Here is a 27,870-nt window from a genome sequence, read left to right as displayed (position 1 = left end):
TAGCATTCAAACCTTTTAGACTGGCCTAAGAAAAGTAATTTATTGAGCTTTTCTTTCAAATTTAATTCCTAATATTAAAGTTTTTCTGTTTTTCTTTAGCTCATGTATTAAATCAAAAATTGTGTCATATAAAAATATCACTCCATCCAATACTTTACTTCAGAAGGACCCCTCTAGTATAAAAAAATCCTTTGTTTTTACCCAGTGCGTGTACCCAATAAAATTCATAAAACAGTGTTCCATTACTTTATTTCTTTAAAAACGAAAGAATATTATATTTTTACACATACAAAATCCATCTACTTTACCACCCAAGTATCAAAACCTCTTTCTCCTTGCGGTGGCGACCAAATTAAATGATTGCCGGCTACCTGTTTTACGCCTAAGGATATGTTTTATTTTGTCTGCCCCGGGATGCGTATCGCATGCTAACCCATACTAAGCATCCGACGCATCCTAAAATGTACTGAACATTATATTTAAGAGTTATTAGCTATAAGGTCTTTGGGATACATATGTTAAGAAGGAGAGAGAGTATTGATTTTATTTTTGAGGTGATTTTCATCTGGTTTTAAGTTAAAGGTAAAGTCATCAAATCGATATATTGCCTATTAAGAGTACCAGCTCATTGCAAAATTTTAGTCGGCCAGTTTGCTTAAATCAACTGTTGACTACGAATTTTCACGTTTAATTTTCTTTAAATTACTTAGTACTGAATTATAATAAGAAATTTCAACTAAATATATACCCCATTTTCACCTTCCAGCTAATTATAAACACTACAAACCTTAAAACCTCACCCTCCTTTTAACAAATCAGTTCAAAGCTTTCCACATCCCGGCTTCTAAAGAAAAAATCGACTAAAACCACAAACCCTATTTAGTTAATTGAAAAAATACTAAAGCGTTGCCATCGAACGTGTATTTTATCTCACCCCTTTCTGAGGAGGTCAGGACCTCCCTAGAGACCTCCCGATTGGTATTCTTTATTACGGAAACGAACCCCATGGTTGTTTGGCACTCGCCTCGAGTAATTGGCGAAATATTACCAAATATTTGTAAATGAGTTCAGCGTTTGGAAGTAAGTTAGGGAGTGTCTTCCTTGCTTTTTTTGATTAGATAATAATTTTTAGTGTTGGTAAGTAGGTATTAATGTTGTTAGACAGATTTTCATTCTGTACGGTTATTTTTATTGCAAGAATACGACAGAACCACTTAATACTCCACGTAACTTACTTCTCAAGAAACACAAATAGGTAAAGATGAAGTAAACCTCCTCACAACACCATAGAAAAAAAAACAACAACCAATTCAAACTTAGAAAACAAACATTCCAAATAAAAAACAAAACACCTGTTCTAAATGTAATTTGAAAAAAGGCGCGTAAAACGTAATGGCGAACACAGTAGCTACCGAGTTACAGTCGTACTCGTAAAAACAGCGACAAGCCCCATCGAGTCCCGGCGCGTCTCGGTTCGCTTTTCAAATATTAAAATTTAATCGGCCGGTTGTCGCGAGTCAAATTAGCCTCTCTTGAGGCAGGGCCACAGAGTAGAGGTAGAGTGTCTGTTTAGAATGGAAGATTAGGCATAATATGCACATGATTTGATATTGTTTTGTCAAATTAACTACATATGAAATGAATCAAAGTCACATTTCAAATAGACCTAATTTAAGTCTTATTAATCGACAAAAAACATACTTTGTATATGAACAATTACATCGGATTAATGAGAAAGTTCTAAAGTTCGGAACGTACTATCGGAAAACACGTTCTGTTGTGTTATTTCAACGTAACAGCTATTTAAGTACTATTAGAGCCTTTTGCTCACAATATTAAACAGACACAAAACTACACAGGGAGCTTGTCAAGCAACGTCGCATCTGTCAATTTCTACTCTGTGCCTCAATCGCAGTGATACAACCAACAATGTAATTGCCGAAGAGACGAAGAAAACAGTTATTAATAACATTTGCGAACAAAATGCGAGCTCTGAATGATTTAGAAGATTTCCTGTCGTGTATTAGCAATTCCGAGTTAATATTCTCTTTGAACCCCTCTGGTGTCGTTGGATTTTATTTCGCGAAGTGACAGCCTCTTTTGTCTATGCTTTGAATGAATTAGCGCATGTTTTCTTTGTTTATGGTCTTGTTCTTGAAGGTTGTTGATAGGACTTTTTGAAGTGAGTTATTTACTTTCGTTTAACTTTTTACTGCTGTGAAATTGACATAAATGGAGTGACTGTCTATTTGATCTCCTCAGCCAGCAACTTGGGCAACCCAACACCCGCAGTAAATTGGTTATCACAATTTATGGTTTCTAACAACCACCCGTAAAGACTGTCAAACATGTAAAATAATGAGAGGTAAGTAAATAATAAATGAAGAGGTCTATTGATGATGATGCTCTGAAATCATTGACATTTACTGATCATAGAAAACAAGCTTCACTATTGTACCCAATATGGAACATAAAATATAGTTCTACATATAACAGCATCTCATGCTTTTCTGCTAAGAACTGCATTGAAAATCTTGAAGTCAATTCAGAATTTCCTAGAAGCCGTTACTGTTCACGTCTTTGTACTTGAGAACACAAGCTTTCTCAACGACTTCTCAGCAAATTGAAGAGAATTCTCAGAATGTAGGTAATTCGTTATTATATAGTTCTGATGTCCTGTGCAACTTGTACTTAAGTCATTTTTTTAATCATATTCGTAAAGTATCCTGAAAATAACGTCTTTCGTATGAAATGTGAATGAAATTCGATGCTTAGGTAGTAACCTGACAAGTGTTTACTCGGTAGTGAGAAAAAAAAGATCAAAAGTACGTACAACGTATTACTTACCTACTTGGTTTAGAATACAACACATAGTCTTACAACATATAGTCATATGAGTTGGTAAATCATACAATGTCTTATTTATTTATACAGCTGAAATAACAACTCCATTCTCCTACTACCAACTACTCACTCACACTCACCCGCTAAACGCTACCGCTTATCACTCCCCGCTCCGCTCATCACCAAACTCCAACCTTTACCGATGTGACCCGGCCATGTCGCCGGTCGCCGGCCGTGGATCGATACAGCCTCCTGCACTTGAGCTTTTTGCTACCCACCCCCCCGCACTCCGCACCCCGCCCTAACCCCCCCGCCCGGTCTTGGGCGGCGATATTATGTTGCTATTTTTATTTTTATATTTATTTTACGTGCCTTATTAGGAAGAGTATTAGGAAGAGTGTCTCTTTAAGTCTACACTCTCTAGTGAGTTCGAAATTTGAAGTGTGAATGAATGAAGTTTGGAGTTGTGTAAGGAGGTTGGGTTTCGATAGAGGTTAGTTGTTTAAGTTTGGGCTAGTTAAGTTAGTTTATAGTTCTAAGTGCTAATACTAATTGATGTGTAAACTATTTCCATTCATATTACTTGGAATATTTATCTGGTAAAATATCCATAAGGCAAATATAAAGATACATTCTAAACATAATCTGCCCTCAGCCGTATAGCGATCATATAAGAAAGTACATAATCCCAACCCACCCTCAGAGGCTTTTTAAAGGCTCTGCAGTGACAACGCGACGCTGTCTCCCTCTGCCACGCCCATTGGCGACAAAACCTTATGCCACGCCCAATGCGACACTTTCCACCAATCAGAGAACTGTCTGAAAAGTTTTTTATGTCAATATTACGTAAGTGGGAGGCTTTAGTGGTACTAAAAAGTTTAAGGCGTGGTGACTTTCAGGTTACTTATAGAAGTCCTGTAGATGTAAGTGTAGATATGTATGTGTGGGTAGATTTAAGTACTTAAGGTTTTATTGGTAAAGTTAGTCCTTTATGTATGTAAAGAGAATGTATTTAACTACATACTTGAGTTCTTGAATGTGCTGTGATAATGACAGTCAGAGTTCATCTATGTAGAATCAAGTTTCTCTTGTCTTTTGCACAGCTGGTTAGTCTTACACATTTGTGTAGGTAGAAGAGATTCCATTATATAGATTAATCTTATATCATCAGTGTTTTTAACTGATCTCCAACTGACTTATCTATTTCATTAATATAATCTATTCTAAAGACACAAACACCATTTTAATTACCCCACCATACTGCATATCTATTCAAAAGCTACAGGCTTCTCTCCCTAAGCGGTACATACTTAGCGATATAAAAACATAATGACGTATAAACGACACGGCACGGCGCATCTTGACCCCCCCCCCTCCTCGGAGATAGGGACGGGGGAGGGGGGCACCATCCTTACTAACCTCGCCTTTGTTCACTTCCCTGAAAAAGTATTGAAGCTCAACCTTTTCAGGTCAGGACTTTTTGTGATTTTTATGTTCAAAGGAATATCGGGTGGATTTTTCAGTCAGATATTGTTGTGGGTATTTAATTTTGCTGCTCATTTTTTTTATTGAATTTAAAATGTGAGGATGAAAGATTCAGGATTTGCATTCGATGATATAGAAAATAAACAGTGGCTCAATTATTCCAACTTGTTATAAAAAAAAAACTCTCTCCGAATCTTTTTCCTTGACTTGATAGATTAATACCGAGAATAAACAAAGGTGTGATACTAAGCATTTCTCCCAGTCTGTGTAACAACAGCTTACTTAGTAAACAAACATCGCACCTAATTAACCCAAACTTATTACCTGCAAAGTAAGTCCAACGACCATAATCAAAAACTGGCACAAAATTAAAATGTAAGCCCTCACAGAGCACTTACAGTGTTATTAAGTAACATCTCAATTCAATGCGCCAATATCGTGTACTTTACTCAACCCTCAACTGCGAACGCTCACAACCATTCATTTATTCTCGCTCGGGGCCCATTCAGCCACCTACACTTAATTTGTATATTTTTTACATTATGTAAGCAAGCTCCTTTTTGATAAAAGGATCCATTCACCGACGATACATTTAATAAAATGTATACGTGTTGTATCTTGAATAGCGTCTGAGTGGGTCGTTGGTAGACAGGTCTCAATTAGGCTGCTGGTCTAAAGAGCCCTTTCAGAATGTTTCGAATAGAGCGCTTTATTTGCGATGTCTCGGATGTAAAGCACTGATGTTGCCTTGTCTATTTGTTGAGTTTTGTGGTTAAAAAATACGTAGGCATTTTCTATTTATAATGGAAAAGAAAATATCGTGTGACTTACTTGGTAATAGTAGGCGTTTTATGTAAAATAATTTGTTCTTCTAATCACTAATCAGAAATCACAATCGTTCAAAAAATATAGTCCAGTAATATCGGTAACAGTTAACTATCTTCGAGAATCAAAATAAATTGATGCATCGTAGCTGCCAAATTTCAAGACACTAGGTGCGCCTTATGAGACATCAAAAACATGTAGGCATTATAGTAACAGGAATAGGCTTCAAAAATATTTCACGTAGGTACTTAAGTACGAAAATATTCTATCCAGATTTCCTTTCATCTCCAAATCAGCGTGGAAATAAAGCACCTACTTACTGATGACGTCGGTTACAACTAAGACATTATGCATGGCCATAAACTGTGGTGTATGGCCCATGATAACTACAGAATGGTCTCAATTGCCTCTTCTGAGAAGACACTGTGACTTAGCTTGCGGCACGCGCCTGTAGTAAGATTGGGTGTGACAAATGGATTGGTACGCTGAATGGGTAATACTTAGTAATATTATAAATGTGATAGTAACTCTATCTGTCTGTCGCGCTTTTACGGCAAAACTATTGATAAGTTTCTTTTTTCAGGTATTTTAATGCTTGAAAAAGAACATAGGCTACCTTGCATTTCAGAAAGTTCCTTCAGGGTGCGAGTGAAACAGCAAGGAATAGCTAGTTTACTCATATATGTGGTTCTTACAGACTGGTATTAGGCCAAATAATTGCATAGCATGCTTAATCTTTGTTTGACAACAACCAATCCAATATCTTTTACTCCTACTATTTTGGTTAGAAAGTGGAATACTATCTTCTTCCTAATCATACATCAGTTTCCAAGACCGAGAAGTATTCGACAAAGATGCAGATCGATACCAAAACATCCTCTTAACATCGTTCACTAATTGGCTAAGAAAAATTAATTCCACGAAAGGGTTCCCTATCCGGAACGACGCCCAAAGGACCGCCATTACGGCCCACTACGAAACAGTCAAATAATTGAACACCGTACACAAAAATATGTAAATGAGTTTTCGCTCCGTGAAAATTAACTTTTTCATTATGAATTATGTCCTTGATGTTGTCTTCTAGACGTCTTCTGGGAGTTTTTCGAGATTTTACAGCTTTAGCCAAGAAGGGTTAAAGGTAATTTGGCCGAGGGGTCGAAAAAACCCCCGCAGTGAAGAAGGGTTAAGTGAATTCGAGTTCTAAATAAATATTGAGTTTCCTTGAATGAAGTTTTGTCGTAAAGGTGATTTCGAAACAAATGAAGTGTTGTTTGTTTTTGTTTTGGCTTCATTTTGGATTTGGAGATATTTGTATACTTGGAATTAGGCCGAGTTTATTATGGGAGCGGTTTCATGACTTTCAGTTAGCAGTTTAAGAGAGAATTTTAGATTTGATCTCCTAAATAAAGCTACTGTAGATTTATTCCGTCAAATTTATTGTAAAAATAATTTTTTACTGTGTTACATAGAGCTTTTAGACCACCACTTCCCCGATGAGTTATCACTAATTGGTAATGAAGTTCCCACGCTGAATCAGCTGGCAATTATTTGAGAACACACAATAACACACGAGTGCAAATTACAATACTTGAACAGGCGCAAGTTAACTTTACGTCTCAATCTCTTGCGTGGGTGCTTTGCGGATTACTGACAATGGCTGTTCTATAGTGGTCACAAATACATAAACAAGATTATAAAGTGTATGTGGAACGGAAGATTGACAAAAATTAGTTTAGGTTGTGAATTGTGAAAATTTAATAAAATGGTAGTTTGCTGAAAGAGTCTGGCTCCTGATGTGTCAATTGCAACTTTACTTACATCAGGCAAGACAGTGGTCCAAAAGTCCAAAGTAAGTCAACTAAATCATTTTAAAAAATCCTCTGAACTTGTACTAATTCTTTTAAGTTTTTTTCAACATTTTCATGGATTTATTTTGACTCCACATGTAAATAAAACTGGCACACAAAATCCAGGACTGTAAAAAAATATCGGAGAAAAAATATCTCTCGATTAAACATGGCACTATTGTAGAACCACTTTGCATAAATGGCCAATAATTGTAGATCAGCGACAGAAGATCGACAGCCGATAGCTTCAAATAGTATCGTTCGTTCAATACAACATGGCGGCGAGTGAATGAATGAATGAATGGATGATTGAGATGTTAGCGCGGCAGATTGTTTGTCTGTATTCGGTTGTATAGTCTGTTGGATTATGTGAAGTTTAATTGCTTTGGAAAAGATGAAATAAAATGAGTAATTGTTTTTTTTTCTTCATGTATGTATCACTGTTATGATGTACCGACATTTTGCTAGGTTACTCGTATGTACCAGTTTATATTCCACGTTAATTTGAGTGGGTCTGTTGAGTACGTATAGTTTCAACAATCATTTAATGGGCAATTTTTTTAAGAAGAGACTGGGCTTTGTTCTCCGTGGTTAGAAAAAGCCTTAGGCGTTAAGTCCGCCCTTGTACACAATGTGCAAAAGCATTAAATAAATAAATAATAAAAAGCAACAAATAAGTATCAAGTCCCAATATTTGTTTTTATTTCAATTCGGGAAGCACGTTGATTGCTGGTGACTACAAAATTAATGGAATCTACAATTTTTATTCTGGAGAAAATAAGCAATATTTATGTACCCATACGCGTTTGCGACTTAACAAATATTACGTTATTTCAGCTTATAAAAAGGTAACATACCATACCATAGATTAAGTAATAGTTTGTAGGGCAAACATTAGTTGTAAAGCTCATAACAAGTTGAGGTAACGTGTTGGCTTTAGTTTAAAACGTTAGGGTGGGTGCTCTCCTAACCCCGACGTTAAAATGTATCGGAATACACGCTTCAATTGTAATCCGAGAACAACAAGTTAGGAGGGAAAATGGATGAGCCTTTTCCTTATTTTCATAATAATTAATGAAAATATTTTGAAAAATGTATAATGTCATAATTTTTATTTTTACCTCAGTAACGCGATTTTCTGTCCATTGTAAACGGACACTAAACTGGTTGGATCACTGTCCAATTTTTCATTGCACCTTTCCAACCGAATATAAAATGGTCATGAGAATGTAATATAAATGTTTTAACTGCAAAATAGGTATTCCTTTGACTTTAAAGATAGGCAGAACTTTTATGAGATTTTTAAAAAGAACTTTATTAAAATATCCAACTAAAGATTATGTCAATTGTGAGCATATTAAGCATACCTACTGAGAGCTAAAACCAGCAGGAATTCCTATTTCTATTATCACTCTCAAAAAAAACGACAGTTTCCACCTCCATGTTCCGTCAATAAGGCAGTAGTAGAACTCGCATTATGCTCGCTCACCGGCAATAATTACAAACATGTAGTTACAGGGTTAACAGTGTTTTCACTGCTCACTACTCTAAGCCACCCTACCTATCTTTCTGTTGTACCTACCTATCTATTGGTTTTTAAGTAGTGTCTTTTAGTGGTTTACCTATACACTACATTACTAAGCAATGTAATAATTAAAATTGTATGAAAATCCGAAAAAAATACTACCCACATACAATGCCTATATATTTTTTGAGAAAAGAAAAACCACGGAACTTGATTAACCCTTAACTAACCGCTGTAAGATAATGCCGCAAGAAGGCGCATGGCGTTTACTGATCCCAAATAAGAAAATGAAAATTGAGTTGAAAAAATAAAATAAAATATTCATTATATAAATCAAGATTTCCTCCAGTATTACCACTTTTAATCTTAAATTACTTGATCGTCAACAATGTGAACTTGTAACGAATCAAGGGTGTTTGAATAAAGCATGTGTGAAGTTCCCACGTGGACGGCAGTTAATAGCCTCACTGAGTTTTCCTATTAGCCACCATACTACACAAACAGTTAGTTAAAAATGCATTTACAGGGAAAGTTTCTTCAACTAGGTGTGAAGTTTAAGGTAAAAAAGCAATAGGTATATGTGTTTGACAAATCTAAAACAGGACATTGTATTAAAATACTGTAAATTAAAACATGAATGTTATGAAATAAAGTTGAAACGGTTTTTTGAGGCATCAATGTTGGGTTTTATTAGTGAGTCTGCATTCTACCTTAATAGTTAATCCTTTCACAATACTAAACAAAGGAAAAAAAATAGGTAACATTCAAATATGTACTTATGTAGCAATAAGCTGTAATTCGGCAATATATAACTATGTGCTCACATGCTTTTGTGCGGTAGATAAATGTACACAAGTTGATGACTTTTTTTTCTGTGTAGCGTATGGTGTTATACGTTGCACAGAAAGCATTGTCCACCATCTTCCATTCTAAACGGCCACTAAACTCAAGAACAACTAAACAGTAATGAGAAATGTCGCGTGGCTATTAGAGAGTCATCCCGCACCGTGCCCTATGGGAATACTCCCATGGTTTATGCAGGCCAGGGTCCCCTCAGAAACTTGTGTTAATTTACTAGTGTGTAGTTAAGATGTGTTGTTTGTTTTGTGTTTTATTGACGAAGATAAAGACCGTTGACCGGCGTCGACTGCCCATATGTCGTATTTGTATGTCTTATTTTCAAAATCAAAATCATTAAATCAAACGAGGCTGAAAATCAGCAGTTTTAACGTTTAAACAATACAAAGACAATCCCCAAAACCGCCTCAAGGAGCGTTTGTTGAAATTGCGACAAACTTTGAAATGTGGGGTATTGTAGTAGCATGTTACAATAAGAAAACTATAATTATTATATTAAATGTTTTCATGGCTTTTCAATTAAAAGGCCTTATGTAAAAGACACGCCCACAAAAGAATGAAAACTATTCAAGAATACTATTGTTCAGAGAAGTCTAACCTTAATTATGACGAATCTTATACTGCGGTTATGAAAGCAAAATCTAGTAAAATCCATACTATCTAACAACATTAGTCCTAAATATGAAAACCCCATCTCGGAGTATTAATGATATTGGTGTTTACTCAATGCTTGTCAAAGGCCGGGCTGGTCAATGTTGACAGACCGATCACAAGCTCGCCTCAGGCCAGTCGGAGTCAATCGTCCATTTTACATAATTATTTTGTAATTAAAATGTGACGAATTGCAACTGTGAGGGTGGTTTTTGATAGAAAAGTATGTTTTCTGTAAAATAATAATTATGGTGAGTGATAAAGAAACAGGTATCTAATGGTTGTTTAGACTTTTGGACTGAACTTTAGTTTATAATTTGTCCATATGAGGACATCTAAGTACGAATAAAGAATGCTCCTGTATGTAGCCAAGAAAGTTCTATTCTTCATATAAAAGCAATTCAGTTTTATAAGCACTTTCTTTAAATTTATTGTACCCTGACACACTTCCTTTTAATAATTATCATAAAAGGTTTAAAGATACTAATTTACAGGATCTGACTCTTTACTGCTCTTGACTGTAAAATTCTTATGATCCCTTATTCAACAAAGGAAAAGCTCTTACGCAAAAGGATCTAATTTTAATGTTCTTTCTAAGGAAATTGCCTCCATATTTTTCCTTGTTGTCACAAACTGGATACCTCCTGACACCTTGACACGTATGATGTATGTCGCGAATTATAATATACAGGAAAATCCACGTGGAAAAGTATAGGGTTGTACGAAAAGTATTGTACCTTTTTCTGTAGTTTTCCTTTTAGATACGAGAGTAGTTGGCTCTAGTATTTTTTCCTTAAATAATTTTGCAGTGAATAAGCATTATAATTAAACATTTCGTACACGAATATTTTCGAGACAGTTTAAGACTAACATTTAGTTGTTTTATATTTGCCTCGTTGGTCTAGCTGTCGCAAGTGCGGCTGCTGAGCACGAGGTCTCGGGTTCGATTCCCGAGTCGGGCCGAAATCGCTTTGTGGGTTTTAGAAGACTTTCACAAAGCAGCCCGGAGCCTGGAAGCTGGTGATTGATACACCCGTGCATCGGAGAGCACGTAAATGTCGGTCCTGCGCCTGATCTCTCTCCGGTCGTGTCGGATTACCGTCCCATCGGGCTATGAGAGTTAAGGAATAGTGAGTGCACCTGTGTCTGCGCAAATGCTCGTGCACTATAATATGTCATGCGTAGTTGGCTAATCTCCTTACATGAGAACAGCCGCCGTAGCCGATAATCGGCTAGGAGGACATCATTTTCACTAACTAAACGTCTATTTTTTCGTTGAATATCTTGAAACTTGCAATTTAAATTAACACTACAAAAAAAAACATAAGACATTTTTAAGCTACAACCCTTTCCCAACCCTCCGCTAAAAATATTCGCTAAATTCAGATATGCGTGGCATAAGTAACTGCCCCCTAGAGTGGCATACTCCTCGCATGCATAATCCTGCTTAGCCCACCAGACCGCGCCGTGAATATATTCCTAGCCTCCTACCTTCAAATCGTTCGTGAATTTGTTTCTAACATATAAATTATATGACTTTCTACGATGTGTTATGAATATTGTATGAGAAGCAAATTGATATTCGTATGTTACATATTGGCTTTTATGCCTTTTTTCTCCTGAAATTGGTTTTTTATGCCTCCTGTATGAATTGTGACCGAAATGTGTAAATTTGAGTAATGAATAGGGATGAGGTTTAATATAGGCTTTTGGATGGTTTATGCGGGTAATTTTTGTGGAATTTCTTGTGGTAAGTGATTATGGGTAGTTTTGGAGCTGTAAGGATAGTTTGGAGATTATTTAAATCATGTTCTTTACTCTTTTTAGGAGCACTTAAGTGGTTGAAGTGTACGAGATAACAAATCACGTAATGTCACTTCGATATAATATTTTCTCATGAAAAGAATGAGTTTTGCTTTTCAAAAATACATTTTAATTCTCTTAAAAAACAAAATAAAAACTAGTTTTACGTCTTACATTTCGAAATACGAAATAGAGCGGTACCATCCCATGAGAGCGGCCGCTAATTCGGCCCCGCGTCTGCCGAAGCCGAGGCCGAACATAAATAAAGGCCGAATCGCCACAGTGACCACAAAGCCGATAGTTTAAGAATATTCCCGCGTATAAATTAAACAGTACTCGCTGCCGCGCAGATTTCCCTAATGGTTGAGTGTGGTGTAGTTAAAAATGTGGTCTTGATACTTTTTATTTAGATCATTTTTATTCCTTTGATCTTAAATATTATAACTTTATTGGCAGATACTGTGAAAATTAGCGTTTTGGATTAATTACAAGAAGCATTATATTACATCGGTGATGTAAGTGAAAGTCATATGAGGATATGGATTTCAAGAGATAGGAACATAATGTTAGATATTGGAGTAAAAGAGATATGTATCTAAACAAGAATTGAGCATCTTGCACAAACAAATAACTATGCTATGTACTATTAAAATTTCGATTACACAATTATAAGAAAGTAGGTTTTAAACTCAACCTTTACCTGTAAGCTAACCTCAAAATACTTCCCCAGAAGTATCAAGACTATTAGTGTCGGGCACACGACGCGATACGTCCGGGGCGCGGTTGGCCGGTAAAGACAAGACGCATGGCCGGCACAGCTCTACAGGGATACACGGCTACAACTAGTGCTGTGGTATGTGTATCTAGATTTCTTTAAGTTAATGTATTAATGTTTGGTTTTTGTAGGTTGAGTTTGTGATGTTATTGTTTTTTTAGGTTTTGGAATTTGGCAATTGGTGGTAGTCATCTAGGAGAAAAGAAATGACATCTTTAGATGTCATTAGAATCACATATGTATAAGTTAATGCATTTGTTTGTTATTATTCGTAGAAGTTACACATATAGCTCTAGCAGAGATCTTTATCGCTACTTAATTTAAAACGTCTTTTAAAATGTGTGTGTTTTTCGAAGGATGTAATCAGGAAGAGCATCTCGAATTCATTTCAATAATTCATAAAAGAACGCCATTGTTTTATGATTAGAGGTTCTACGAACAACCTAATGCATAAACTATAAAAATTAACGACACAATAAACGTCATAATTTCTAATTAATAAAATGCATTTTAATATCCGTAAAAAAATATTAAAACCTACTAAACAACCCTCTAACAGGCGCTAACACACCGGCTTTCCATTTACCAAATTGAGTGAAATATGTATCCCCAAACACCGCGAGAGACATTAAAAAAACGCCTACGAAACTTTTAATATTCTAATAAGACTTTGATTTAATTTCCTTTTATCATTATTTATGTACGGATCCACGGTGAAAAGGCGATAAGTCCGCGCTATTATTATTTTTTTCCGCGTAGACTTTTTTTCGCTCCCCTCTAATATCACTTTGGTTTCGGAGGGTTGACTTGGGTCACAGAGTGAAAAAATACTAACCAACGACATTGTCATACTGCAATTTTCCCGCTCAACTTCTGAAGACATTTTCTATTCTATGACTCCAGTGTTACGTAACCTCGATTGAAATTCAAACTTATGGCTATGTGAATGTGGTTTATTTTCCTTTTTCTTAGTGTAATTTAGTTTTCCGTGGTGACAAGCATAACAAGGGTTTAAACAACTTGTTGATCGGTTTTGTAGCGACATGTCCGGCTTTTGTGAACATGTCAATGGTACAATGAAAGTGAATTGGAAGGTTTTATTCACAGAATTTTTTCAATGAAGAAAAGGGGCGATTTTTCCTTTCAGGAAGCGGTTAATAAGGGTTGAAAGTTACATTTTTATTTTTCGTTGTGTAACTTTTTGCTTTGTGTCGAAAAAGGATGGGTAGCTAATTAAAAAAAGTTTTGTATCTAACATTTTAGAAGGATTTTGCAGCAGTTACAAAACAAGTTTACACTGTTTTATAAAATAGAACCATTGACTGCTTTAGTGAGTCTATGTGTCAATGATATCTATTATAGGTATTTCACTAGTTCACGCAATATAAGTACTATTATTTTACAGTCAAATTCTAATTTGTCAACAAAAAAAAGACAAGCAAAATATCCATATTTCCGTAATGAATTAGCCGTTTTAATTTAAACGTCCCTAGGTGCCCTTAATCCGGATTAGTCACGGTATTACGACGTTTTCGAAGACATTACGTCATAACTGTTCGTTCTGAAACCATTAGTGGGCAAGATGTTGAGTAAAAATTTTTGGGGATACAGGTCATGGGAGGACAGCGGAGTTATAAGCGGAGCGTAGCGCAGGAAGCAGGGACTAATATTTTGAAATGAATTAATAAATAATGTACAGTTTTTTTTTCAGGAGGATAGACAGGTACCTGCTTAAATTGTTTGTTTTAGTAGATACGGAGCTAAAAACATTTCAAGAGTAGGTACTTTTCTCCACGTTGATTTTCAAATAACGAACCTCATTTCCTTCAATCTTTACAAAATGTGCCGTGAAGAAAAAGTCGCTTTATTCTTACGCAATTTTGAAAAGCTCCCTTCATAGGAATACTTTCATTTAAGTTTTAATGTCACTGAAATATATACTTTATGCATTATTTGAATACAACTTAAATTATAGTAGCTGCAGCAAGAAGTACCTACACAAATACTTTAGAAACCTCTCAGTCCTCTTCTAACTTGTACCACTTTCAAATCCAATAGACCACGAGGGCGATACCCTTAATGTGTTTGCATAATGTTCGTCATTAAAACATTTATTTCGAGTCAGTGGATACCACCCTTAAACGATGTATTTTTTAAGAAAGGGAGCAGATTTTTCTGTTTGTTGACTTTTTTTGTGGAAAAAGAAAAGATAGAGACTTTTGGTTTTTTTTTTAAGATTGAGTTAGTATCTTACCGTGGTATTCTGAAGTCAAAGTCGAAATCAAAACTACTTGGTTCTGCTGGATAACAAGTAGCCTTTATAACTCTTTCTCGATATATGAGCTATCTAATACTGAAATATCTTTTTATGGATTTTGTGACTCCTTTCATTTGCTAGTTCAAACTGACAAACAAATAAACTCTTCAGCTTTACAGTATAAGTACAAATGTTACTGAACGTCACATTTGCAACTTACGTATTTTTCCCTGCTAGTATTAACACAGTACAAACGTCAACTTTTACCATTTAACTAAACAGCGAATATTCACATCGCCATAACACAATGATTGAAGACTGACTTTCAAATAAAATGACTTAACGACTGAGTTAATGAGTGTGTCGACTCGAAATGAAAAGTCCAAATGTCGCGAGTAAGTGCTACAAAATAAATGATGACAGTGACTTGAGCTTTCGCTAAGCGACAACCTTTTAATGAAGTTGGGGTTTGTTTTGTAGTGGGAGATATACTTTTTAAGCTATAAAATAGATTAGTACGTAGAAAAAAGCAGTGTGCGAGAGATGGACACAATTTTTTTTAATATAAGTAAACACTGTTGTTTACACATTTCGCGCATCGCTAGATCGATTTTGATTTTAAATTCCCATTTAGGTATGGTATTTACGTAGAATTGGCAAATTCTTCTAAATTAGTAAGTCTTAGAGTTGGTATTTTAGATTTAGGCGGTCATGAGGTAAATAACATTTACCCACGTAATTAGAAGATGATATGAAGGCAAAATCAGCAATGGAAAACAAAAAACAGTAACTTGTTTTCACTTTACCCAGCAAGATATTTTCTAGCTTCACATCCATAGCTTGTACTACACACGACCCTATTTTCGCGTCTCCAACATTTACGACATGCAACCTCTTAAAAGGCTCAAGCAGAAACGATAAATTTTCACGCCGTCGTCGGCACATCGAGCAGAACACACAGTCATTGTGTAGGGTGGTAATTTGTAGCATTACAGATGAATTATATGCAAAACTTACGACTTAGAGGGTTTGGAAGTATTAGAAAGTGCTGCGAAAATGGAGACGTGATATTGGTTGGAAAAAAGTTACGGCGGTGACTAAGTAAAATGCTTACTCCTATTCAGTTTAAAATAAGGATTATATCTTGTTGCCTATGCTGCTACATAATAAGGTTATTAGTTATTATTGTACCAAAGTAGGTACTCTTGACAATCTCAAAATGTTGTCATAAAAACCACATCTGTCTATTTAATTATTGACCTAATTCAACACTACTGTTTTGCAGAAAAAACAGACCCATAGGTCAGACAGTTCAGACGCGCGGTTGTTGGGCAATAATGTGCCAAAGGAAGCCTCCATTTTTGTCAATACCTACATCTTTCTATGTAACTATTGACCTAATTCCATAACACTATATTGCAGAAAAAACAAGCCTAAAGTTCGCTCACGTAGACGCGTGGACATACATATGTAGTACCCTCGTTTATTTTGAAATGATGTACTAAAGAACGCTTGACAATCCTCTATTTTAAACCAAGAATAATATTAATATTGACCTAATTCTATCTACACTATATTGCAGAAAAAACAGACACAAGTGGACATACATAGATCGCGTGCGGTGTTACCCGCGGTTATTGCGCAAGCGGCGAACTGCTTCGCTGAACAAGCAGGCCTCGCCTGAATCACTTCCTCTGTGTGTACATACGTCCTCGCCTTGCTTGTGAGCTGTTCTGATTGGGTCTTGGGGTTTGTATCTTTTATATTTGTTAATTTTTTATATAGCTGTAAGGGAATAGGGAATGATCAAAGACACTATGGATGTAATGTAATGTAAGTTGTAAGATAGCTGTAGATAGATGAGCATGGAAGAAGAAAACATGCTGCGCCAATAAAATTGGAACAAAGGCAGGAGGTTGATGATTATTTTGTAGTTCTTTAGAAAATAGACAACGCCTAGTCTGAATTTTTATCTAGCTAGTTAATATGTCATGTGAGTAATAGTGTTTAGTGAGGACTTCATATTTTGTACTATAGGTTGTCTGTTAAACGAGGCGAACGTAGGTAGTTAGTTTTTGTGCTATCCAGTACTGTTTCTAGATTGTAGATATGTGAATGACATGAAAAATAATGGGTATTGGATTACTTAAAAGATTTGTTGCTTACTCAAACACTGCTAACGTTGCAAACAATTACATCATTAAACAGCTACCAAATCCAGCCCCAAGTAGAACACAACAACAACGCGACGAAACCCGCGATGTATCATTGCTTTTACTTGTAGCATCCGCAGGGGCGTTACACGGCTCGACTCCCGCGCCGCGCACCGAATTACTTAATAAATTATTGTCCACACAACTTAATTACAACCTTAATACGAAGACTTAAAGTCTAATTTATATCTGTAATTTTTTCTACTTTTCAAGTAACCTGGGCGGATTGTCCTGTCATTAAATTTGGAGGCCTGATGGCAAAGGATGCGATTTCATTTGGCACCGTTTTACTACCGATAATTTCGTAATAACTGCAGATATACTTGGGTGATATATTATTTCCTTTGATAGCGGATTTTGTCAGGGCTTTGTTTATACGGATTTTGTGAATGACGACTAAATGTAATTAGTTGTTGCCTCTAATTGCATTTGCCGTTGAAAATTTAATTGTAATTTCCGAGTTTTGAGACTTGTTCTAGAGTGCTTGTAATGCATGTAAATTAAGACATTATACTGCTTATTTTGCTTCAATATTCATTAGTTTTTTTCTTGTGCTTTGGTAGCTATTATTACTTGAAAAAGAATTGTAAATATTGTGTCATCTACTTCTCAGGTCTTTCTTATCTTTGTCAAATGTCTTGTATGCGCGACTTGTCAATTTCTTACATATTTGTAACTGAACCTGAATATAACTCTCTCTTAACTTAAGTTAAACTGAAAATCCGTTTTGATAATCTGAAAGATCAGACCCTAGCTTAGCAGACTGACATTAAGTAGGCTGTGAACGTAAACCTGCTGAACCGATTTATATAAAATTTGGTACACAGGTCCTCTAAAGCCTGAAAAATATCATGGGCTACATTTTCACCGGCATAGCGGAAAATATTTGTTTTGGTAGACATTAGTTGATTAATATGACGTTAAACCAGAAAAACTAGCTACCAATAACATGCACCAATAGTCTTATTACTCATACTCTTTGTTCAAAACATCCGAGTCAAGGATATATCCTCGCGTGAACGCGAAACACGATAACAACGGTCTGATTGTCATCTGGCGCGGATTTCGGCGGCGGCCATCTTGAAATGGTCGGTTTACTGAATTATGCTATACTGTTAGCATAATGCGTGTTTTTAATTGTCTTTCGTGTTTTAAGATGTAATTAATGTTGTTTTGTGGTAAGGTTAAAAATAAATGGCTTAATGGCTTCATACATATGCAGTATGTGTGCTTGATGGTTTAAATGTTAAAGCTGTTTTAGACACGTTGAAGTAAATATGATTAATTGATGCAAAAATAAATAGAAGTCAATAACAATGTCTTAGTTAGAAATAGAGCCTTAACAAGGACTGAAGATTGGGATAGAGTCCAGACTTTTATAGAAATTGTTTTTGCAAAAATGTATTCAACATTAAGTTAGCAATCTAGGATTGTTTTTTGGTACAAATAAACAACAAAAGGGAACAACAAGTAACGTCAATTACCCCAACAAAACCACGTCAAACTTAATTACTGAAAATTACAGATATAAACACCCAAAACAATACTAATTACAGTTTAGGCGGAAATGTCAAATTTTCACGCAGTTCCAACGTTTATTGAAAACCTTCGATTTCCACAAGATGAATAAACACACAAAGTTCAAAGGAAATATCGATTTAATGACAACGTACACGAAATCCTAGGTCTAAATAACCTTATGTGAGTAGTTTTGTTTGTGACCTTGCTACGCAAAAACGGCTGAACCGATTTTGATGAAATTTGGCATAGGCGTAGATGATACTCTGGCAATAGTCATAAGCTACATTTCATGCAGATATTGACAGCAGTTTCCTCAGGAACGCGCGTGAAACTTGCAAATCTGTTAATTTAGGGCAACACTGCTCAAAAGACCTGCGTATTTATGAGGACAAAGCAGTAGACAAAAGCCAGCATATAATAAAGATGAAGTAAACAACGCAGATATATAATATAATGATTTCCGATGGCCGTTTGTTCGGGCGGATGTTTGGCATCACGCGATCGGTGCTCACCGGCCGTGCTTAACGAAAGTGTTACGTATCAGTACGTTACGTGCTGCGAAGACACTTCCATGCTGAAAGGAAATTTATATCTGTGGGATGTGGTACCGAGGAATATAATGGATGATGGAGACTAGAAGGTTCGAAGAGCTGTTTAAAGTCTTATACTGAGGAAAACTCTCAAGTTTTCATGATACAATTCTCCATATATTAAGATTGTACCGAAGAGCAAAGAAGCTAATACATATTTTAACGTCTTTTGTTGGGACTTGCGTTGCTCCGCAATTGGTACTGATATTATCTATTCACATTTGTAGTAGTTAAGCCTAGTAAAGTTTTTGAGATACTCTTGACATTAAGGTAGGTTGTAGAGTTGGACATATTAGCTTATGTGCCCATTTATGTCACCAAAAACTCTCATTGGAATAAAATTATTTAAAGTATTGAGACATCCACAAGACCTCAAATAAACAACAAAAATGACTCAAATAAACAACTGAACAAACTGAAGACGTCAATCAAAATACCCAAACATAATTACCACATTAAAATGCTACCCCACTTTATTTTCACGCAAATGTAATCTCAACCTTCAATGTTCCTCATGACATACAGAATAATTGAGATTCTTACTCGACTTAGCTTGTGCGTCACAGGCCACAAAAAAGTATACAAAACTATACAAAATCAAGGCACGTGTCTATAATTTTGTTTGCCAGTACAGGGCGATACTTTGTACAGTGTCGTGTGCAAGTGTAGCCAGAAATATTTTTAATCCAAACAAAATACGGCGCTCTTCAAAATAAATATGTCGGTCGGATCGAGTTAGGAGGGGTGTACATTATTTTGGCCGGTAGTGTAATTGGGACGGCTGGTATTTGTAAACTAAGTTTCATAAAGTATTTTATTGTTAATACAAAATCTATAGGTAATCATATGAAATAACCCTTCACAAATTATATTAAAAATATATAAAAAATACGAAATACAAAAAAATATATAAAAAAAACTAGCATGTTTGTTTAAAATTGACGATAAACGAACAAAATATTGGTTTAGTTCAAAAAAATCATAACAGATGGCGCCACTTACATGATGCTACGCCGTAGAGAAGTATTACAATAAAAAGATTCACTTTTATTTTCGGTATCCGACGTAAATATTAATTAAGTAAAACCTTGTATATTAATTGTGACGGTCGTATAATAATTACCGCTTATCGTATTACTGAAGAATTATTTTCATATCTGCCCACTGATCCGTATTTTTAATTGGTTTATTTATGAATCTTGAAGTTATTTTAGAGACAAAGTTAGCTCGCAAAGGTACGTACTTTGCGAAGGTTAATGAAACTGGGCTAAGCTAATTAACTTAGTACTCGTACTTGAGCAACTTATTCAACCGGATTGATATACGAAGTCGGCTGTTCAGTAGAGTTGGGCGAGCGTATTAAAACTAGGTCTAATATCGGTTATAAATTATGCTTGTTGGTAATGAAAACAAAGTTCTAGTTAGAAAATCCGCGACAGCCGACATTTCTAGTACATATTACCTATACTGCAGAGGAATTCTGCTTAGTATACCTAATACTTATTAGATTTAATATTCGACAGTCATATGTTTTATTTTAATACACAGAGACAGAAACTCGAAAAATCGTATATCAATAAACCACTATAAATCTCTTCTGCTCAATCACGTTAGGGTGTTAGGATACTAGAAAAGATTACCAAAATAAATTCTTATTCAGCATATTACAGCGACCTAAAATTCCGTTTTACCGACGACTTCAAAACCCAGTGTGTAAACTCCCTAATCCGATATAAAAATCAACGTTGACCAGAGGCGGATCACTTAGGACAAAAAGAGATCTTGTTTATATTACGTACCGCGAAACTGAGAGTATAATATGGGTGACTGTGCTCCGGTACAAGTGTTGAGCTTACAGCGGGGTGGGTAAGTAAACATTTGAATAACTGAATCTGTATAGTGGTATGTTTCACTCTATCTTTTATTTACCTTAGTTATTAAAGTGCAGTTGTTATAGACCATACAAAATATAGCAGTGGCGAGGACAGGAATTCTATATCGAGGCATTTCTTGAAAACGTTGCTTAAAATCATCTTGATAGTATGATATACAGGAGTTTCAAAAGAATTCTATTAAATAGGTAGTAAACACCAATAAGTCTTATTGGTTTGCCACACAGCAGTCTAACCAGTATCAGATAATCATTTCATTTTTACTAACTAACCAATTCTGACCAATAAGAGTCTAGCTTTGAAGATTTCCTAGTTAGGTCTAATAACAGTCACGACCAAAAGATTTTTGATCAATCAAATTGGTTTTTCCGATTTAGAGCTACGTTGCCATCAAATAGAAATACACGTTGCTAACAAACCTGCAATATCCCACGTATTTTTTTTGCGTCGATAGTAAAGAAACATTATTGTTTGTCGCGAACTGCTTATAACTTGTACCACACAACAAAAGAGCGTTATTTACGCGTGAAGCGTCGAACGATAGTCGATTGTAACTATTTCCGAGATAGAAAATAATCAGACGAGCGTTATACGACAAATAACAGATGAAGACATATATTCGACTGTTATCTCCCTGAATGAGGCAGATTGGACCGATTCCGGCTTCCAATTGGAAGTTTGTTTACTTAAAGTTTGGTGGAATGTCTGAATTTGAATGGTTGGACATTTGGAGGATGTGGATCAAGGCGGTATGAAAAATAGTGTCTCGATTTTGAAGACTTATTTTATAAAGATTCAAGCTTGACAAAAAACGAACAAAGTGATTTATTCATCGTGATCAACATCTTCATGGATTCACTGATTATCCTTCAAGGTGTACAAAAGGTTATATTTTCTCTAAATCAAGTGACGAAATTGCACGATTCTGAAAAAAAATCAGTATCTCCTAATATACTCACGTAAATTATAATTTCTACAGTTAAGTACCTACCAAATCTAAAAATAAAACACACAACCTGTTTGATGGTCAATCAAAGCAAAAAAGAAACGTTTGATTAGTTCAAAACCGCAAGAAACTTCAAACACTTAGATAATAAAGTAAAATCCGTTATTTTATTACAACCATACTTAATTCTTTAGCACTATTCAAAACGTTTTCAAATATAGAACAATGATTTATTAACATGTGCGCTGGAGTCGAAGATTTTCATTGATGTTGGTTTAGTTCGGTTGTTCGAACATAGATGGCGTTAGTTGTAGTATTTTGTTGGTATCGTGGCGGTAAAATGTGTACCCACCTAGCTTACTTAACTATATCATATTTGTATATTATTAGTTCTAAGGATTGGTAGTAAATAAAACTAAAAGAAAAATAATGGGTGATGAATGCTGGATTAAAGCGTGCGTAGGTATAGTTACGCTATGTTTGTAAGACAGGTTCCAAAACATATGTACCTACACAAAAATACCTTAATATTTAGGAAATTCATATTTTACAATATTCCGATATCTTTATTTTTTTCAGCCTTTTAGTTAATTTTAAGTGCGTAGTGCCTATCAATTATTTCTGAAAACTTCCATAAAACATAATTTGAAATAATAACTCTTGGCTATTTCCGTTACACTAATTCGCGGATACAAATTAATGTCAAGTCAACAACCTATAACCGCCGCCCAACGAGTAATTAAAAACATTAAGTAAGTGGAAGATAATTAGACGCAAAACAATTTAAGTTAATACTTACGTAGGAAAGAGTAGAATTCATCAAAAAACTTCCTACGTAGGTTATCAAAATTCGTATAGTTTGTAAACAATAGTCATAAGTCATTTGAATGTAAAAATTTGGTAGTTTGCATAATTTTTTAACTGACTTCTCAAAAAGAAGGAGGTTTTCAATTCATCACGAATATTTTTTATGTTTTTGATTTATTGTACTAGAAAATGTTATCGTAATTATGTGGATATTCTAAGGGTTTTGAGGTCTCATGTTTTTTGTAATAACTTGAGAAATCTCTTTTTGAGCCTTATTTTACTTTTCCTAGTTCTATATCTGGAAAATTACTGTTATCTTTGCTCAGTCCCGAATTTCACGAATGGATAAATATCAGGCTTCAAACTAGCAGTTCTAAGAATAGATTACCGAATTAGGTAGGTAGTTAGATACGTATGTTTTCTTAATTTAATAAGTTGTTGGTCTAGTCTAATCGCAAGGGAGATTTCTCAGTAGTTACCTACCTAACTACATATCTATACTTAGTACATACGTAGGTGTAGGGAAACCCGAGTTAGGCAGTTCTAAGGAAAAGCCCGAAATCTAGATTTGTGTATAGTAGGTACGGTCAGCAGAAAATCCCTAACAATCCCGCTTTTTTAGATAAAGGCGTGTTACGTTTGTCAACACATATCTAGACATGTAAGATATAGATACGTTCCGATAAGAAACTTAGGTAGAAACTTGACCTATGGTTTAAAGGCGACAGGTAAGTAAGTAGTTTCTAGTTCTTTGTGAGTGTAAATATATGGTTTTTAAAACAAAATTAAGTGAATTGTAAGATTTGTTTGTGGTTGGTTGACTAGGAGTAGTGCGGTCGACATCTCTATAATTAGTCACGGAACCGAGTGTGTATGCAATGACTGGGTATGGGTATGTGCAACCGCGTATGTGCCGCGTTACGTAACGTCATGCGATGCTTTAGTTCGCCAGTGTTTACAGTGGCGGAGTGCGCGAGTGTCGCGTGTCCCCACCGTGCATCGATCCGCTCCGCCCAGCGCTCGCTCCTCCCACCTGCGGCCGCGGCCCCCGCGCCCCGCGCCCGCCGCCGCGCCCCCTCACACCCCCGCACCGCTGGCCTTTGTCGCTTGCCGCCCGCGCTCGGTCACCTGTGTCGCACGTCCTCAGTCGCAAAGCGGCCGCGACGCGCGCCACCCGCTTCGCACTACGCGCGCATATTATGACAGTGACGTGATGGAACCCAAAGAGTACGGTGCGGTTCCCGGCTTGCCGGCCGGTCTGGACTATTTTATGATGCCTCGAGTGACTCAACCTGCACCGCAGTTCGACTTCCGCAAGCTCGGCGCCAGCTTCAGCGGCCGAGATGACGACAAGAGCGACGAGCGACGGTCACCCGAGTACCCGGCGGACAGGCGCGACCCGCCGCCGGCCCCGTGGCCCCTCGGCCTCGGTGTCCAGTTCGTCAACCCCGCTACTGGCAAGAAAAGAGTTCAGTGCAACGTCTGCCTTAAGACTTTCTGCGATAAAGGCGCGCTAAAAATTCATTTTTCGGCGGTGCACCTGCGAGAGATGCACAAGTGTACAGTGGAAGGATGCACCATGATGTTCAGTTCGCGGCGTTCGAGAAACCGGCACAGTGCTAACCCGAATCCGAAGTTACACTCGCCGCACGTGAGACGCAAGATATCGGCACACGACGGTCGGTCCGCACAGCCGTTCCCGCTGCTGCCGGCGCTGGCGCGGCTGCCGATACCTCCTCCCGGACTGCTGCCGCCTGAGCTCGCCGCCCGTCTGCCGCCTCCGCTCACCGGACCTCCAGGACCCACTTCACTACCTCCACGAGTGCCCCTCGACGACCTCCGCAACTTCAGTGAAATTGAAAAAATGTACAGAAAACTTCCACATTCAGATGAACATCACCGTAGTGCACTAAATCTTGCCAAACCTCATGTTATTCACGAAGAAGAGTCTAATAATTATAGTGAAATTCATGATGATGCCTCCGATGATGATCATAAAGATAGAGTATCGGAGGAGGAACGGACTGCATCTCCGATTGTGGAGCGATTAAACTACGATGATGAACCCGAAGATTTGAGTGTGAATAAAAACAAAGACGATACCAAACCCGTTGTTGTGAAATCTGATAGTGTAAACAGTCGCGCTGACCCCACCGCCTCGGACGATAAGACGTCGTCTCACGTTCCTAACAAACGTAAGAGGAAGAGCGGCAATCCCACCCGGTGTTCACAAAGCAACGAATACAATGTTTCCGATGAAGAATATAATGCAGATTTATTTAGAAACTTATCAACACCCAGTTCGAGTCGTGCTGAAGAGGAACCTTTGTCGCTCAAGAAACAAAAGCCTGAAAATACAGAGCCATTTCAGAACAGTGAGGAAGCTACTGTGGACTCGGAATCGGTGACGCGTGTTAAGGCTGAGAGTGAATCGGATGATGAGTCGAGTGCCCCCAGCGTCGTCCGAGAAGGACTGAGATTACGTTCCGATCTGTATACCCCGAGCGACAGCGGGAGTGACTTGCATACTTTGGAAGAACGCTTAGCGAGGGCGCGCTCCCCGTCAGCCAGCAGCGATAGGACAGATGACAGGTCAGATATCAACGACTTAGAAATACCCATAGACGATGAGAACCCCGACCGATGTACCGCTTGCGGTAAGATATTTCAGAACCACTTCACGCTGCGCATGCATTACAGAAACGATCATTTGAAATTACTTCATCCATGCGAGGTGAACGGTTGTGACGCCGCCTTTCCATCTCGGCGGAGTCGAGACAGACACAGCTCGAACGTTGACCTGCATCGGCGGCTGTTGTCCACCGGCTCACCAGATGGACGGGAACAGAAGCCAGCATTCGAAGTCAACGCAGAACTCTTAAATAAATTATACGCAGACATAAAAGGGCTCGCATCAACACTAGAGAGCCTGCGATACGGCGGTAACGAAGAAGCATCTCAGCTGCCTAGTTACGTGACTGAAACTATGAAGTTCTATAGTCGGAATTTAAGCGCTCTGCAAGCGGGGCTGTTTCCACAGTTCAATGAGCGGGGGTTTTTTCCGTCCCCTTTTCTGATGGGTAACGGGGTGCCGCAGGCGGGGGGTCCGTACGGCGCTCCGGCGGGCGCGCAGTCGGCGCGGGAGTCGCTGTCGCCGCTGTCGGCGTCCTCGCCGCCGGTGCTGTCGCCGGGCCGGCTGGACGCGGCGCACGCGCGGCCTCGGGATGACGCGAACCTGCTTTTTCGCGAGACCTCGGAGTCGTTCAAGAAGATGACGTCGCTGTGCGAGCGCCAGGAGCAGTTGTACCAGCACCACGTGCCGGTGTCATGACGCGCCCGCCTGCCGCGCTCGCCCTGGTGATACCTCACGTCTTAAAGCGACACAGACTCTCTATATTTAATTGTTAATAATTTTAATTGTGTTAATTCTATTTCGTATTTCGTTTTTGTATTTTCTTGTGATATTTAGACAAATATATCGTAATTATCGATCCCACGAACTGTAAGTTAATAGGGATAGCAGCTTTGGTGTTGAGTTGGCGTTTGTGAAGCGAAGTGCAATACGGACTCGAATATTATAAATATTAATGGACTCGGCGTACGACATGATATCGTGTAGAGTATTCGTAATTGATGTTGAAAGTAAACGTTATATGATCAGCTTCATTTATTGTTCTGCCGCAATAAACTCATTGAGGAAAAAATATACGATTGTTTTTATTTGTGTGGCGAGTGCCGAATTATTGACGAGATGATCTGGTTACGCTCGGCAATAGCGTCGGTTGTGGGGAGCTACTCGACTGGAAACATAATGAGCATCTGCCTACACACCGGTTTTTGTACCCTTTTCACGATAACAATGCTCGGCTTTAAGTAAAAGTTGCCTTTGAGCTTGATTGGATAATTGACTAGCCGGAGCTTTTACTGATTCTCAAGCTTTAACTTCAATAGATTTTAATTTAAAAATCCGTTGATTCGTATACAATTCTCAAAGTTAGTTTTCAATTTTTAGTTTCTAATAAATTATTAAACTAGTTTGAATAATGGCTTACATCTTAATTTACAGTAGCAATATGAACTACAAATAATAATTCTAATATTATTTGTAGTTATTATTAATTATGGAAAAAGTAATTACACGTCGTTAGATGAACGTTTGAAATGTTTCCAACAGTTATACAAACGACGTTATTTTTTATTTCTCAGAACTCTCCGCTAAATTTTATTATCATATTTTACCGTTAGATGGAATATTTGAAAAGAGATAAAGTAAGCAGACGATAATTTCTTAAAAAAAGAAAATTTTGTTTCTTCTTTTTAATAAGTCTGGTTAGTTACCATTAGGTTCCTAAGTTTCTTAAACAAAAACTATTGATTCTGAGTAGGCTCCTCTCATAGTGATTAATGAACTTAAAAGGAAAACTTACAAACAAAACTATCTATTATATTAATATAATTACAGCATCAGTATTTATACTTGAGCATAAAAAAACCTTTTATCATACTCATATAGACACGTAAACACCGAATTAATTCATTCAAATAATAATTATTCACCTTCGGTCATACAACCTTTAAAAAATTCGGTTATCATAATACCTTTAAAAAAATCCAGAGAAATAATCAACATCTATTCTTATATCTATGGAAGCTGCTAACAGAAGAAATTCGGCCGGTGATGCTGTGTATACTACTTTTATGGCAAGTATCAAATGAATCGTAAGAATAAACAATAACAACATCAACAATCATTTTCATACTACTAGCTTATCTTCACATACTAAGAAATGAAAATTTGTGGTTGATTAGAGCTTTTAGACCTTACCTATTTAAGATAAGCTTTATTTATTTAGATATGTAGTAAAAAAAACTTTACTGGGTGTTATTTAGTTCCCTGAATAAGTTTTCCTATGCCATTCGTCGATACTGTCACGGCCAAAGACAGAATTCACTACTATAACAATAACCCGAAAATTTATACATATAAATATCAATTTGAAATATTCCCTTACAGCTTAATAGGTATTAAAT

General features: G+C 36.9%; 1 protein-coding gene across 1 annotated transcript; it reads left to right on the top strand.

The window, feature by feature from the left end:
- Window positions 1–4,173: 4,173 nt before the first annotated feature.
- On the top strand, window positions 4,174–26,545 carry LOC110384261 (zinc finger protein basonuclin-2). The gene is made up of 2 exons (XM_064038971.1): window positions 4,174–4,313; window positions 23,665–26,545. Exons 1-2 carry the CDS (start codon window positions 4,174–4,176, stop codon window positions 26,168–26,170), a joined length of 2,646 nt encoding a protein of 881 aa, XP_063895041.1. The 3' UTR covers window positions 26,171–26,545.
- Window positions 26,546–27,870: the final 1,325 nt, after the last annotated feature.

Source organism: Helicoverpa armigera, chromosome 17 (assembly GCF_030705265.1).
Source record: "Helicoverpa armigera isolate CAAS_96S chromosome 17, ASM3070526v1, whole genome shotgun sequence".
NCBI lineage: Eukaryota > Metazoa > Arthropoda > Insecta > Lepidoptera > Noctuidae > Helicoverpa > Helicoverpa armigera.
The sequence above is the reverse complement of the archived record's forward strand: the minus strand, read 5'-3'. Positions and strand labels throughout refer to the sequence as shown.